Below are 16,557 nucleotides of genomic sequence, written 5' to 3'. Positions count from 1 at the left end.
TGAGAATTCAGTCCTTCAGCATGCCGAGGAGGTTTTTTGAGGGCAGGTCGGCTCTGCCTCTGTTTTGTCCTGCCGTGAAGTATGTCTCATCCGTTTGCTTCCATGCTACACCTACTAGCTCCTAAGAAAAGAAACAGTGTATCTGTGTTAGAGCACTATTTAGCCTGCATCCAACACTACTCGTAGAAAACCCAGATCCTTGGTCATGTCCTGTTTCCCATGGAAAAATGGGAAAAATGTGAATTTCTCCTTTACCTGAGAAGAATGCGGATTTTTCATTTTAACAGAGAAACATGCACATTTTGCATTTTTGCAAAGAGCTCTCTGCAGGCTGGCAGAGTTCCAGCCTTCATGGGGCTGGGGGGAGCAGGAGGAGGGTGGTCAGGCAAGGGTGTCATGTGCATGTACATGAACATGGCCTGCAGGGGTCTGGGTGGTTGGGGGAGAGCGGGGATTGAGGCCCCCATGGGGAGGGAGTGAGTGAGTTGGGCAGGGCTGGGGCCACTGTCCAGCCCAGTGGTGCTTGGGGCTGGGGCTGGGGACAGCCCTGGCAGCGAGCAGGATGGGGCTGTGGGCAGCTCGTGGGGGAAGGGGAGCCGGGCTTCACGCTACGCTAGGCTGCGTCATCTGCCACCTCCCGCAGGCGACAGCCAGGGCTCAGGTGCTGCTGCAGGGGGGCCAGGGGCTGTGTAACCCTGGCAGCTGAGAGCCTCCTCTGGCAGGGCTGGAGGCAGCAGGGAGCTGTGGGTTGGGGTAAGGGACACCAGGAGGACAGGTGGCTGGGGGCGGGTGGGGAGCGAGGGGCAGTAGTAGGGCTGGGGGTGCTGTGACTTGGGAGTGTGGGGCCTGGACCTGCATTCTGTCAGCTAAGAAAGCAGGGGTTCCTTTGATTTTCCAAGATAAACCCAAAATCAAATACCAAAATGTATTTAGAATTTATTTAGAATTTATTTTATTCTAGTGATTGAGGCAGTGGTAGGCTTCCAAATTGCTTTTAAATTATAAATATATCAATAAAATATTGTGTTCAGTTGATATCTCTCTATATATAGTGGTGTTTCATTTTCATTGTGGATTTTTGGGTTTTTCAGGCAGAGAATTTGCAATTTTTAATCAGTGAATTTGCATATTTTTAATCAGAGAAAACCAGGATCCCTGGACACGACCAAACATACACTTGCAGCATTCTCAAAAGGGCAGGGGAGTACCTGTTACATTCTCATTGCAACCTGTGCACAGGGTTAAAATTGGAGCAGTTTTGCTACATTTGTATTACTACAGGCTCCTGCACAGGTTGCAGGTTGGGATAAGAGCTGCTGCTTGGTCCTGAGCAGCAGCAGCTCGCTTTTCTGTTTTGAAATCAGTTCGAGTGAATCCTTGTCCATACCCTTAAGTTCTTTGCCTTAGATATACTTTTCTCCTGAAATTCTGTGCTGTTCTATGAAGGCTAGACTGTTTTATTTCTGGGATTTGGTACAAACAGATGATGAAAGAAGGCAGCGATCCAAGGAACAAAGTAGTCGTATAGCTATGAATGTTCTCAATTTCCAGTAAAATAGATGAGGGTTAAAGGCACACAGTACCTTGTGCTAGCAGAGCCCAGAAGGCTAAACTCTCAATGTGTATTATATGCTTATTTTCATATTGTGTTAGTAGCCACTTTGTGGTGCTAGTGGCAGCTGTTGCCTCACATTCCAGTATTTCACCCTGTTGTATTATGTGTTTTCAGCATCACAGCCTATGCCATTGGTGTGATTTAGGATTCAACACCTTGTTATTGGAAACCTTTATTATACAGATGAGCATTGATTAATGTTGTTAAACATTTTAGAAAAGCTCAGGACTTTAGAAGTTTATGCAAACCATTTTATTCTTAGAGTTGCTTTAGTAGAACAAACTAATTAGGTGAGAACATGTTCAAGTGACCATTCAGGCAGCTAGTTGGCCATATGAATGCTTGGACACAATTCCTACACACAAGTGCAAGTTGGGCGCATGGTTCACCCAAGTGTACAAATACATGTGCCTAAAAATGCAATTTTATTTTTAAAAGGTACATAATAGTGTTTTGATAGGTTTGTCTTTTTTGACTACTTTTTATTTATGTATTTAGAAAGAGAGAGCACATACATGTACAGTTAATTATTGTATGATAGTGTAAGTAGAGCAACTGGAAGTAAATGGCATGTTCAAAGCATAGTTTATACCTTAAAATACACTTTAAAATATTTTAATAATTGTTATCCAGACTAGACTCATCTGACTGTTTCCTTTTAGATTCTGAACTTTGCGGAACCCTCCACTCTACCTCCAGGCTGTTGGAATGTATTTTCTTTGAAACTCAGTGTGAAAGATAGTGTCATAAATATATCTTCCAGTGTAATTTTGGCTACAAATATAGGACTGATGTTTGCAATACCTCTTCAGATTTACTCAACTCTTTTCAAGGTATTATATGTGCATTACATACAATCCTGCTTCTTCTGTGACACTCCTGCACTCTTCAATCCCTACCTTCACCTACCCCCCACCCCAAGAAAAAAAAAAAAGAACAATAGTATTTAGTTTACAAAGTCAAACACTCAAAAGTTAGGAGTGACAGATTTAAGGTTACCTGTGCAACCTCAATTATTTCTCTGTGCATTGAATGTGTCAGGGGCCAAGTGGAGAAAGAGTATGTGAATAGGTAATTAAAAATGTATTATAATTGCAGCCACAAGGGCAGAATTAAAATTCTATTTCTTAAACGTTACTATTCATAGAGTCTGATAGTTTCCAGTTATCCACAGGTGTTAAACTTTTTGGAATAACAAATTTTAGACTAAGAAGTCGGAGAGTTCTGTGGGGCCACAATCAGATCTCAATCTGTGTGTTCCCGTCATGTGAAATATGAAGCAGTGCATCATCTAACCAGGAACAAGTGCTACAGCTCTTTAGGTTTACTGTTCTTAACGGTGACTCTTAATAGAATACACTTGATTGATAAGATATGTAATGGTCTTTGGCTATGTGAATTTAGATTTCCTGTGGTGTTGCCTTGTCATATATTCAGTTATTGTTTTTCAGCAGGGCGATTTTCATTTTGAAGCCATAGCACATTGTGATGTACATTATTACCTGGGAAAGTCTGATACAGGTAGGTTTTGTTTATTTTTAGGCATCTGATAGTCGTTTAATGTTATAGAAAAACGTTGCAGCTATATTTGTAGTATAAATATAGAAATTGTTAACAGGTAGCCATTAAAATATCCCACTTTCTAAAACTCCTTGTTTTTCTGAACAGCCTTTAGTAACTTTTATGCTGAATTTACTATATTGAGCATATCATTTTCCTGCATCCGTATCATGATTTTGCAGGGCTGATTGATTTATTGCCCATGTAAATAGCTGATGATGATACCAAGAATCAGTGAATATACCCATGCTTCCCTTTTTTTGTTTACCAAGAGAGTCTGTTAATATCAGTTACTGAAGTGCTGGGGCAGAGTAATAGAGCAAATGTTATCACAGTAAAACATGATACTCTCATTTTAGCAAATCTACATTGGCAAAGGAGTCTGTCTCTGGACCATTCCACATGGAATGTGGATTCTGAGCTTGCAAGTGAAGTGTATGAAAGATGGGAGAAAATGAAACATGGAGAAACATGCAGGTCTGTACAAAAGAGCTGATATTCCTAATGCCAGAAACCTACTACTAGGCTTCATATGTATGATCAGAAACACATTTTACTGTGCTGTAGTGTACTTAAAAGCAAGAATTAAAGTTTTCAGGCTTTACTGCCTAAAGTAATCTCCCATTTCAAGTCAGTGTCAGTGATAATTAAATGTTTTAAATGCCTGAGTTTTTAACGTTATGTAATTTCACCGTTGCTACTCACTGTGAAAGAGGTCATGGCATATTTTGCTGAATCAGTTATGGTAGATGGACAAATCCTCTCTGTCAACAGGTTGCACAGTCGTTTTTTCAGGGTCAGGGGCTTTGAATAGATTTTAATCTCTTTATTCCCATGCCTAATGGATGCGACATATTGGGGACATGAGGAAGGGAAGAATCTTTGAATGAGTAGTCCTTGCCAAGACAGCAAAGCTGTGACATCGACCTCTAGCTGATTTTAGGAAATGGAGCTCTATAAAAATAATTCATAAATTTATCAGTAGAAATGCAGATATTGAAAGGTCAAAGATAAGATTAAATCAATTGTTGATGTAGAGGTATAGTGAAAAGGCCATTGCTTTAAAAGATTTTTCCAAAAAGAGGATCAGCTGTGACAAAACTTCTGGGAAATTCATGTTCAGGATAAATACAGTTTCTCTTGTTTTAAACAAAACTTTTTTGTTTTTATCAATTAAACAGGAGGAATTTTTGGGGCATGACTCACTTTGCCCACCAGAAGAAACCTGAAGAAGAGTCATTTTCTTTCTTCTTGCCACGTTTGATGGCAGAGCCTGGCCTTACTTTGAATTTCAGTGCCACTGCACTTAAGAATAGTATGGTGAGGAAAACTATTCTTGAACTTTAAGCTTGTGTACTTTTAGTTTGTTGAAAATATTAGAACCACAGTTAAAATGGTTAATGCTCTATTTTTATTATATTGATGCTAATTTTAAAGAAGGCTCTTGAAAAAAATTTCATACAAGTACAGCACAAGGCTTCTGATATAGGTAATAAGTTTGGCTCCAGGACGACTGAAATTAGATACTTGAAAAATTTAATACTTTACACTAGAAGATTAAAGTTTTTCACTTGAAAACTTCTCTAGTAAATATTTGCTGTTAAAACTTTTACTGGATCCTAGAGAAGGTTGTACTTAGTGTAAAAGTATTGATAATGCTGTATGTTTGGAAATGCTGTGATGAGCTTTACTTTTAGTGTTGCTTATAATTTCCTGTTGATCTTCATCACATCACATCTCTGCCCTCCCATTTTTTAAAAGTGAGTATAGCACTTGCCAGAGATCCAGCCAGACATGTGACTGCATGCCTTTCCGTGTGGGAACAAGACGGATTCCATAAATTCTCACATGCCAGTTTTTTACCACAATTAACCTGCCTTTTTCTAGAACCAGTCACACGCAGAAGAGGAGCATGTGTGGATACTATCAGCTATCTTAATAAACAATTTATCCTAGCCATATTATCAGTCAGTACAGTGAGACATGCGATTTACCAGCATTCACCATATCTTTCAGTCAGGAAGAAGTATATTATACACTATATCTGTTTCTGTGGGAAAACTTTATTCGTAACTACTGGTGTAACCCAATATTAAATCCAAATCCAAATAAAAGGACCATATTTTAAGAAGGTAGGACTGGAAAGGCCCTCTTGGGCCACTGAGTCAAGTCCTTCATGTTCACAGGAAGCCATTTAACTATGGCAGGTCATTTACTAGTTAATAGAGGACCATGCCCCACATTACAGAAGTGGGTAAAGCCCTATGATCCTTGACAATCTGATCCAGTAAAAAATGCCTTCTGGTGATTATTTTGCCATGAGTACACAAGAAAAACCCACCAGCCAGGAACCTGAAAGGTTTTTAAGTATGGTACGAAGGATCCTCAGCCAAACCTGTCTAGTTTGGGGTTTGGCTTCCAGGGCTTTAGAGGAAGGTGAAAAAAAACCCAGAAGCCAAATCTGTTTTGAAAGCATAATCTCTCTTTTGCACGTAAAATTATTTACATACACTCGCTTGCTTTTACAAATGACATATGCTCAGCTTTTACCTGTAGTTTTAGTTCATATAAAATTTTAGTGTGTGGAAATAGAGATGAGATTTAAGCGCCTTGGAAAACGCAGCCAGTATTGCAAATGTTGAATTATTTTACCTTGTTATAGAATTCTAGCACACAAGTATGTAGTCTTAACTTATTTTTCTCAAACTGTTTAGGTAAAATATTTTATGCTAAGAAACCCCTCGTCCTTCCCAGTTATGTTGCAACTTCTGCCTCTTTCTTACTATCCTGATCCCCAAGCTTCACTGAGTCTGCTCAGCAAATGGTAATGACTATAGCTATATACCAGACTACTGTTATTCCTTTTAAATGCATTGTGTCTGTGTCTTAACATTCTTACTTATACTTATTTTAAGATTTATTTTCAAGCCTAAGCTTTGTAGGAGCTTGGTTGCCTTTAGTGTTATGTCTTATTTTTGATGGTGTACAATAATTAAGATCAGTTCACTTTGTATGTTGCATTTTGTTGTACATGACTAATGTATCCCAGCTAAGTTTATAGATTTAGCAACACACGCACCTGTCACAGGTAGAGCTGAGTTGAGGCTTAGCCACACCTACATTAGCTGTAGCCTCCCTCCCAGATCAAGGCAGAATGTCTGCCTTGAATGTGGGGTCACATTATGGGTCGTCGGACTTTGAAACAAATCTGCCAGGAGTTATAAAGGGCAACCTAAACTCGGGAGAATAGGAGGGCTGTCTACACAGAAAGACTGTACGCTCTCAGGCAAATGGCCTCTGGAATGCAGCTGCAGAAAGTAGGAATCATCTAGGATAGTCTGGAGGAAAGCTTCAGTAAAGAAATGGCTTATTAACTGTGTCCTAAGTGTCTTGTGAGTTAGTTGGGAAAGCTGATAGAAATGTTTGTGCTTCTTGTACTTTATGTAAGAAACAAAACCCCAAGAAAGAGGGTTATTTGATGCTTAGGTAAAGTTCCTGGTGGGAGTCCATAGGAGAAAAATGAGGTAGTGGATAACTGAAGACCAACCAAGTATGTCCCTGCTATAATACCCAACTTTTAAAGAATGTGTTATTCTCTAATTGTACTCACTTAGACAACACATTTATGTACTTTATAGCCTGTAGAACTACTTGCATACTTTCAATTGGATATGTGTGTACATGCCTTGGTGATTTTGAACCCATTTTTTTAAAATTTCAATATCACAATTTTTAAAATGTACTCAATCTAGTAACTATATTTATAGGAACTCCAAGAAGTTAAATTTCCACAAATGTCCTTTCCAGTTTTTTAATAATTTTTCTTTGCATGTGCACACATCTTTGATTACTACAGTTCTAGTATTTTGTGAAAGAAAATTAGTTTTAAACAAATTTGCAAACCTTTATGGAAAGGGAGCTTTGAATTCTTGTTTATAAATACTTAACCATAGACGCTTCATGCTAAAGCAGTACTAATTTTTAAAGAACAGAAATTTATCTAGTGACTTACAAATAGCAAAAGTGCCAAATATCAAATATTTGCTGTGGAATTTCTCCCAAGATTTTGTTGCAGTAAATTAGGTCAAATTACAAAATAACTTAGAGAGAATCATAGTTACTGGACATGAACAGAAAGAGGAACAATGTTTATTGAACAAATAATTCAAATTATATTGGCTCCAACAATTACATGGGCAGTCAAAAGGTGTTCTGCTTTCCTGTTTCAGCTTGCTTAGAAAGTACAGTTGATTGTCTTACAATCATTTCCGGTCTTTTATATTGAGGGGAAAAAATAATCTAAACATCAACCTATTCTTCAAATGCACAGTACTCCCATGAAATGTATTTATTATAGTATATTCCTCTTAATACACAGATCCACCAAAATGTAATTAAAAGTATTCTTCTCTAACGAGTAAGTCCCAACATATTAAAATATGTTCTTTTCTCAGAATGTATATGCAATGTTGTTTTGACAAGCTGGGTTTAAATGGCCAATATCTCATCTCCTTTTATTTAGGTTTGGCATAAGTATGCAAGCTATTAATTACACAACCACTGAATTCAGGCTCTTGGATGAATGTCCACACAGGGTGAGATGCCTAATTTTTAAAGAAGAAATATCTGACAAGTTGTGATAATATAAACACGTTTCTACCGTGTTATGTTTAAACTGTTGCAGAGTACTGTTTAAAATAATATGATTTCCCCCCCCCCTCCTTCATTATATTCAGTATTTTTCATTTAATATCTTTTCAGATTGCTGGGCAGTCTTTTAGTTTTTAAGTGGAAAATGTGGGCATGTGAAATGGCCTTAGGTTGAAATTACCTATCAAGATTTTGTGTGTGCACTCAATGCTTATCATGCAGTTTAGTTTTTGAGGGCAGGGTTGTATTACATTTCCTGATATCTGTTAGTCTGCCTGATGAGATATTTTCTTCAGTAAAAAATAACTGAATTGGCTTAGTATTTATGTGGAGACATCATCTCTGCTCTGTCTCAGCTTTTTGAATGATCTCAGAAAGATTTGTTTAATTCTCTCCCTCGTTTCCTTGTTTTACTTTATCACACAGATGTTGTAGGTTTAGATATGATTACACAGCAAAATTCAGGTGCCATTTATTTCAGAAGTAGTATTTGGAGGGGAGGGAGCAATTCTTATATCCTTACCTGTAAGAACATTTTGAAAGAGAAGGGTTGGAGTGTTGTTGTAGCCAGTATGGTCCAGGAAATGTATGATGCAAGAGGGTTATTTGTGATATGTTTTATTGGACTAGCAGTATAATTGGGAAATGTGTTTGGACAAACTTTGGGGCATTTGGTAGGCGGGGGTTGGAATGGGGATGGGGCCGAATCCTTGTTTTGGATTTCAGTAAACGCAGTAATATGTTAAGGAGTTTGTGGTGTTTCCAGTGGTTCAAATGATCTTGCTAACTGCCAGCAGTTTCTCCATCAGTTAAATCAAGTTATAATGTCTAATGCTGTATGTATAATGGTTGTCACATTTTCTTATACCATCAGTACACTGCCGTTTTCAGTACTTTGCATACTGCTTCAGGATTTCTAGAATATGAGCGTTTTATAAAAAATAATTACTTTTTCCATCAGAGCAATGAATTCTGCTAAAAATGAAGTAATCTTCATAACAAAAGAAATGGTATAATGTGAACTTTTGATTAACACACAACTTTATGCAGTGCTTTATTTTGGAATTGGTTTGATTGAATAATTTCCATAAAATCAGTTGAATTGCAGTAATTGCACCTTACCATCAAATTTTATTTTAAAACAGTACTAATAAGTGATGTATTGTTTTCTTCATTGGGGTGGTTTTAATATTGTGCCAATAAATAAATTAATGCATGTTTGTTTAGGATATACATCAGGAGGAGGTTGCCAACAAGAAATCCAGTTCTGAGGTGCTTCATTTACATTTGCAACCACTGGAAACTAAAAGAGTTGGTGTGGTTTTTACACCAGTTGATTATAAAAGAGTAGCCTCTCTTATACTCATCAGGTATGTGAGCTTTTCAGATTTTAGCTTCTCTTATACTCATCAGGTATGTGAGCTTTTCAGATTTCACCTAGTTTATGAGCAATAATCAAACATTGACTTCAGAAAATTACTTTGCCAACTATTGTGGCAGAGATGCACGTTGCACACATGCAATTTAAAACACCTTCTTTCCAATATAAAAATATTAAACAAATCTGTGATCTACCTTTTGCTCTTGTATCTATTTAAAGGGACACTGTCATAACTAGTGTTCTAATTGGAATTACTTTTGTGTGTGATAAGTGTGTTCAAAGACTCAGATAAATATACATTTCCAGTGACTGTTATTGTGGGTTAATTCTCTCCCTTTCCCATCAACTTCATTTCTGTGTAGACGGAGGATGATTGTTACTAATTTGACTCTCTCTCTTTAATGTGATTCTCAATTTAGTCCTTGATGTTGCAAGTTAGGAATCCAGTCAGTGTAGCATGATGATTTAGAGTACGTTGGTTCTTGGAGAACCAAATCCAGGGATCTGGAGCTCAGCAGGAGTACCAGGATGCATTGGATATGTCTGCAGAAAGAGAGATCTTGGGGCAGAAGGTGAAGGGAGGGGGAAGAAGGGAGGAGAGAAGGAACTCTACCCTCCTTTTACACTGGCTGAGGCCACTTCCATCCATTAGCAGGACCTCTGGTCCTTTTGCTGTTCTTTACTCACTGTCTTGTAGAGGGCTTCCCAAGGAACTTGGCTCACCAGTCCCTGAGATAATAGTGGGGGATTTCTCTTTTGCTCATAAATGCAACTTTAGTAGTATATATCCTGACCTGTACAAAGTGAATTTCATCCAGAATGTGCACAGTGATTCAGCTGCTGGGGTGCTGGGATGGCACCTGTGCCAAGGTGCTGATTTAAAGAGGGAGTAGTTTAGCTAAGTTTTCTCTCTTGTTCAAAATGTGGTTTTCTGTTTCTCTTGTTATGGCAGAAATAACTTAACTGTCCTGGATGTGGTCAGTGTAGAAGGCTTTGGAGCCAGAGAATTACTGAAAGTAGGTGGGAGGCTACCTGGTGCAGGAGGATCACTCCGATTTAAGGTACCAGAAGCTACACTTATGGACTGCAGACGACGTGAGTAAGAAAAAGCAGGCTTCTAATTTTGTAGCAAGTCAATTATTTTACAGCCACAGCTGGCAATGTTTTCTAGTGGCAGGCTGGAATGGCCTAGCTCAAGTCTGAGATGAGCTGGCACCAAGATCCAGTCATCCTTTAGCTGCTGCTGCTTTTCCCCATGGCCACTTTTCTCTGCTGTCTAGCTGTAACGCAGCCTGGGAAACCTACCTGCCACCTGGCTTTGGCATGGTGCGGCATAGGGATAGCCCATGCTGGCAAATCCCCAGCTAGGTCTGGCCCACAAGCCGTAGGTTGCCATCCCTGTTCTTCAGCTATATTGGTGTAACATAAAAATAGCATAAAAGACTAAAAAGTATTTTTTGATCAAAAGTAGTCAATGAAAAGGAATTCTATTTTTTGCATTGTCATCACCAAAATTCCTAACTCATCAAGAAATTCATGTCTGCCCCTGAAATTCAGAAATTTGCTCTTGATAAGCTAGTGCAGCAGAAATAGAAATTGCAGTATATGTGGTAGATTAAAAAAACCCCAAAAACGAAAAACAAAAAGCAGACTATTTTGTACAAGGCTGTATTTTTAATATTACTAGCAAGATAATGAACTACCATAGAAATAAACTTGATTTTATTTACTTTTTCCTTAATATTACTAAAGCATTAAATAAAGTAATTGTCAGAGTAAAATCTAGACTGTACAGTAAGAAATATGTATTCTGTTTTGTCAGAACACAAGATTTCTGATTTCACACATTCTTTGGACTGCCCGTAAAAATACTATTTATCAAATGAAAAAGTCAGTGCTTACTTTTGTAATTTTTTTGTAAATTTTAAAATTGTATGCAATAACCTCGGAAAAAGTTAGTATGAAAAGTTACATTGCTGGAAGCCAGTGATTCTCAACCAAGATGCCACAGTACTCTGGGGTGCCTTGACATCTTTTCCAGGGTATTACACCATGTTAGCACTCTTAGGTGTGCAAACACAGCTCACAAGATGAACCCAAGATTTCAAATAAGAATCTGTAGTGTTAAAACCATTCTGATCTGTTATGGGCTTTCTGAGTTGTTTGCAACAGAAGAATTTCTCTTATTATTTTTCTGTAGTCAAAAAATTAGTGAAAACTAGGAGCTTGCATTTTCCAAGGGGTGCCTAGAGTCCTAAGGAGGTTGAGAGCCACTGCTGGTAACCACTGTGTTGTAACCACATGCTAATTTTGTTTCTTTCAGAACTAAAAGAAAGCAAGCAAATTTTATCTATTACAAAGAATTTCAAAGTGGAGAATATTGGGCCTCTTCCCATAACTATATCATCTATGAAGATAAATGGATACAGTTGCCAAGGATATGGGTTTGAAGTGTTACATTGCCAAGAATTTTTCCTAGCCCAAAACTCTTCTCGGGAGATCAGCATTGTGTAAGAATTGATTTTTTTTTTTTTTTTTTTTTTTTCCTGATAAGTTAATTTTAGTGGAATCTGAAATGACAAAAGAACCTCACTAGTAACCACTTCACTAATACCCACAAAACCTCCCCTCTATTCGGTACATTACACTGAAAGTAGTATAATGAGGTCTTAGTACTAAGTTATATTAGTACAAAACATACTATATTACATCGATTACTACATATTTACTAATTATGAAGTTCTATCAAATTATGTTATTGTATTACAGTAATTTTGCTTCAGTGTTCAGTGAATATTACTATCTTCTGACTGAAAAAGTGAGTTGCACTTCAACACTGTACAGGTTATTTCAATAAAATTACCTGAATCTAGAAGGTCATGCCAAAGTAATTATAGTTTTAAAAAGACAGAGAGACAAACCCTCTCCTATACAGATGCTAATGTCTATGTACAAATAGGCAGTTCTCACTCAGTCTTTTTTCATATTACTAAAATTAGAATTTGTGTAATATAAATCTGTGATCATATTGGAACTAAATCTTACCATAGAAAAATGAACATTGGCCTGTTTTATATTCGTGACAGGTTTACCCCTGATTTTACTTCTTCATGGGTAATCCGGGAATTTACTTTGGTGACTACTGCTGGTTTAGAGTTCCACTTCACACTCAATGTGACCCTTCCTCACCATTTGTTACCCTTGTGTGCAGACGTGGTGCCAGGACCCAGCTGGGAGGAATCTTTCTGGAGGCTCACAGTTCTCTTTGTTAGGTAATACACTTGCTACTCAAATCCTGATTATCAAGGCTTAGTAAAAGATTTGTAATTGTTTTTGGTTTGCATACACTTTCAGCAGCTGGTACCAGTCTTTGCAGAATTTTGAGAAATTCCAGTTCATAAAGAGGGTCCATTTTTTCAAGACGCTAAGTGCTGGGCAAAGCGTGATTAAACTGTATTGATAGTAAGTTCTTTAGGAAAGAGACCTGTCCTCTGTGTCCTCAAGCCAGTGGTTTCCAAAGGGTGTTCTGTGGCGTCTGGTATGCCACAAAAAATGGTCTGGATCGGGCTCCAGCTAGGCCAGCCCTGTCCAGAAAGGTCAGGCCCATGGGCTGAATCCAGCCTGTGGGCTCGTGAGTAAAGTGTGCCCTCAATTTTAATCTGGAAAAAGCATGCCCCAAGTATCAAAAGTTTGGGAAAACACTGCCCTAAGGTGTCATATGCTCCTGTGACAGTGCTTTAATAAGTAATAAACTAATTTTCTACTGCATCTTAAGTCTAGAAGCTATTCTAAAATTTGCCAGCAGGCTGTGTGATCTGTCTGGGACTCCCATGTTGAGTAAGAATAATTAGAACAAGCGACAGACTAGGTGTTTCCACATGATGAGAAGGAAGGCGTTGGTGTCAGCTAAGTCCACTGAGCACTGTCCCATACTAGTGAAATCCCCAGCAGTAGACACACGGGTGGTTTCTGTGGCTGACTCACAAATGGAGCTGTATTTCTAGATCAGCTTTTAGTTGCATAAAGCAACCACATATTTTTAATATTTCCCCTATATTTTTAACACTGTTAATGCAGATTTTTGAGAAACAAGTCTGTGGTTAGACGGTGATTCAATATATGCGATTGAGCTGATTTGAATAAATATTAGATATTTAGGTAGGGTTACTTGTACTATTTGCATTGAAATTAAAGGGCCTAAAGTATGGTACAGCTGCTAAGGCTCTAACCTCATAATTTTAATTTTACTATTCTGTGTATTCAGTAACATTCCATGTCATGTAGTATAATTTGAATACTGTACCCAGTGCAGGTGATTTCTAGTAGCTTTTTCATACTACTTTTGAAATCCTATTACATTTTGTCACCTTTTAGAATTGATTGGATGTGAAGGGTAACGTCATATTGATACTATTGCATGCCAGTGCAAGTTTATTCTGGCATCTGAATACACATTGTGTTTCTGTTTGTATCATATCAAAACCAAAAGTATTTGAGTTGAAAAGCAAGGAAATTCATCGTTCAGGCTACCATATGTGATTAATGGATGCTACATGAATATTAAATACAGCCATTTTTCATTAGTCAGGTATTTCGTCTCCTATTAGTAGTCTGTGCTGACTGTTTTAGAAGGTGGCAAAAATACCTACAGCTCACCTAACTAGTTGTACAAAATATACCGTGGGTGGTTGTGGGGAATCCTTTACGATTTCAACCTTGACCAAGGAAGCATCATGGCATTCCTAGTAAGTTTTAAGTCAGTATCTTCTCCAGAAAGGCATGAGAGATGGAAATTATGACATCAGAGAAAGACAGAGCAAGCAACCTGACAGACCAGTCATTCTGCCTTTCTGCAAATACATATGTATGGCCAAATCAAGTGAAGTATATATTGTTGTGTGCTGTACAGGACTTAGATTGTTTTGAGACTCCTGTTGCCTATCATTGCAATATAACACTTGTCTGTCCCTAGTTTAGCTTCAAACTACAATTTATCTTTTCTTTTTTATGAGTGAATAATTATGTACTTTTTATGTTGTAAAGCAAATAATTTAGGCTTCCCATCCTCCCCCTCCCTGAAAATGATCATAACTTGCAAGGAAGAAAAGGCAAAAATTACTTCCAGAAAAGTTATTAATTTTCATTGTATTTTTTAAAACCATACCCTTCTTCTAGCTTAGTGTCAGAATTTATCAACGGAAAGTTCAGAAAACAAATTCTGGTTATGAGCCTGATCTCTTTGGTTGACTTACGAGGGCACTAATATGCATTGTTTTCTTTTTCAGTTTGTCGCTGCTGGGTGTGATTCTAATAGCCTTCCAACAAGCACAGTATATTCTTGCAGAGTTCATGAAATCAAGACAGAGGCCAAACCCGAGTCCTTCGGCACAGCAGAACAGCAATCCTGTTGACATAATCAGCTCTGATTCCTACAAGTAAAAATATTCTTCCTTTTGTTCTTTTGAAGTGCTCTAATTGGCGCACTGTTTTGCAGGGAACAATTTCTTATACTTTGGTATTATCATCAAACTCGTTTTTTGGGAACCACATCAGTGATATGTCAAAAAGGGTAGAAACACTTCATCTTTGCTGTGTTTGATTACTGTGTGATTGAAGTATAACTTTCACCTAAGTTAGGAATGGAGAGCAGTTTGCAGGGAATCAAGTGTTACCTTCTGTACTTAGGTGGTGATTCACCCCAGCATTTAAGCACATATTCAAATCAGTTTGTGAAGTTAAGTTCACAATGAACTCCTAGTGAAAACAGAATATATTTAGAAGGTTGAATGAATCAGTCCTAGCTCAGGGTGATCACCTAGAGAAATATTAACTGCACATCTTGATTAATCTCTATGAATATCTTGATGGGTGATGCTTCAGTTAGATTGTATTTCTTGTAAGTTTTTGATTGCTAATATTTTAAACAAGGCTTATTTGAGAGGGGTGAAGTCTAAAGTAAAACTAAATGTCTTTAATAGGATCAGTTATCTGAAATCCAAGTGTTTACCAAATGGGAAATTCTGCCTTTGGCATATAAGCAATCCTAGGTTGTTGAGGGCCATATAGAAAATACTAGAATATATTAGAATATTAGGAAAATAAGAATTATTAGGACTATATAAAATATTGGCATATTAAAAATAAATAGAAAAATTAGGAACTTAGTGGGGATCTGGATGTCTGTTGCTAGGTGATTGGTCTGTAGGGTGGTCATCATAGAGGACATTCTGGTTTTCTGCTACTCTACTGATTCTGGTTGTCCTCTACTGATATGAAACCTGATGCCTTTATGTCTTCCATTTTTCTCTTCAGGAGAAAAATCGATATAAAGGTGTCGGTTTTTGTATCAACAGAGGACAGAGCAGCAGAAAACCAGCATGTCCTCTATGATGACCACCTTACTGGTCTGAGAGAGAGAGAGAGAGGAGGCCAGAAACTTGTAGGAGGTGTGTTGGGGTGATTCTCTGTCTGGAAACATGGAGGGTTGGTGCCTCAGATCCATCTTTCAGTGTAGAAGGGTGAGAAAATATCTGTGTGTAAGGAAGAGAAGAACCACCACTAACATCAGCAGAGGCACTGATGTTGGATCTCCGTTGCTATAAAAAGGAGGGGGCTGCTGATGGTGTTTTTCTGTACATGCTCTAGGACCCTGGAACTTTGTTCACCAGGATTCAGAATCAGTGGCATAACTAGGGTGGGTGACTGGGGCAGCCACTCTGGGAATCACAATAGGGGCAGAAAAAAACTGGCTACAGCCACACAATCATGCCAGTAGTGTACTGGCAACTGGAAGTTGCCATTGCCCTTGTATATGGCAGCTGCCTGAGTTTCCAGCCACTTCATTATGCCTCTGTTCAAAATATATTAGGGGCCATTTAGATCAGCTGTAGGCACTGTTGAGTTGAATAGTGCTTTGAGAGAGGATTGAGAGTATGATCCTTGGATAACAGGGTTTTTGTAGGAGGTTGGCTGAGTTATTTGTCCCTATCCAAATGTTTGCTTTTTTTAAATTTTGAATCCTTCTAGGGTAATTTGTTATAACATTTAATTGTTAAAGTGCCCAGAGCCCAGGATCACTTTTATTGTTTAAATCTAAAAAAGTAAAAATCCAGAGCCCTGGGCAGCCACATGCATCTAGGGCTGAGGCTGCTTATAGATGTTAAAAAAAACAAAAAAACAAAACTGCACTTTACTGGAAGAAGCGGCGTGTTCATTGGACCTGGCTGCACAGCCTCAATGGGGCTTTTTGGTACTTTTATCTAATAGCTCAGGGGTTTTCACCTTTTTTACTAAGTATACCCCGGGGGGGGTGGGGGGGGTGCGTGCGTGGCCGGATGTGGAGTGGCAGCAG

General features: G+C 38.2%; 1 protein-coding gene across 1 annotated transcript in view; it reads left to right on the top strand.

Annotated features, from left to right (window-relative positions):
* Positions 1-16,557, top strand: part of TMEM131L (transmembrane 131 like) — a 153,067-nt gene that overhangs the window by 76,237 nt on the left and 60,273 nt on the right. Inside the window, exons 13-23 of the mRNA XM_025198521.1 lie at positions 2,278-2,448; positions 3,067-3,136; positions 3,535-3,652; positions 4,357-4,495; positions 5,890-5,999; positions 7,698-7,770; positions 9,053-9,195; positions 10,159-10,301; positions 11,530-11,716; positions 12,293-12,478; positions 14,492-14,641. Of these exons, the coding sequence (XP_025054306.1) occupies positions 2,278-2,448; positions 3,067-3,136; positions 3,535-3,652; positions 4,357-4,495; positions 5,890-5,999; positions 7,698-7,770; positions 9,053-9,195; positions 10,159-10,301; positions 11,530-11,716; positions 12,293-12,478; positions 14,492-14,641 (1,490 nt within the window). The remainder of the gene's footprint in view (positions 1-2,277; positions 2,449-3,066; positions 3,137-3,534; positions 3,653-4,356; positions 4,496-5,889; positions 6,000-7,697; positions 7,771-9,052; positions 9,196-10,158; positions 10,302-11,529; positions 11,717-12,292; positions 12,479-14,491; positions 14,642-16,557) is intronic.

This window comes from Alligator sinensis, unplaced genomic scaffold (assembly GCF_000455745.1).
Source record: "Alligator sinensis unplaced genomic scaffold, ASM45574v1 scaffold169_1, whole genome shotgun sequence".
Taxonomy (NCBI): domain Eukaryota; kingdom Metazoa; phylum Chordata; order Crocodylia; family Alligatoridae; genus Alligator; species Alligator sinensis.
This window is presented reverse-complemented; position numbering and strand designations above follow the sequence as displayed.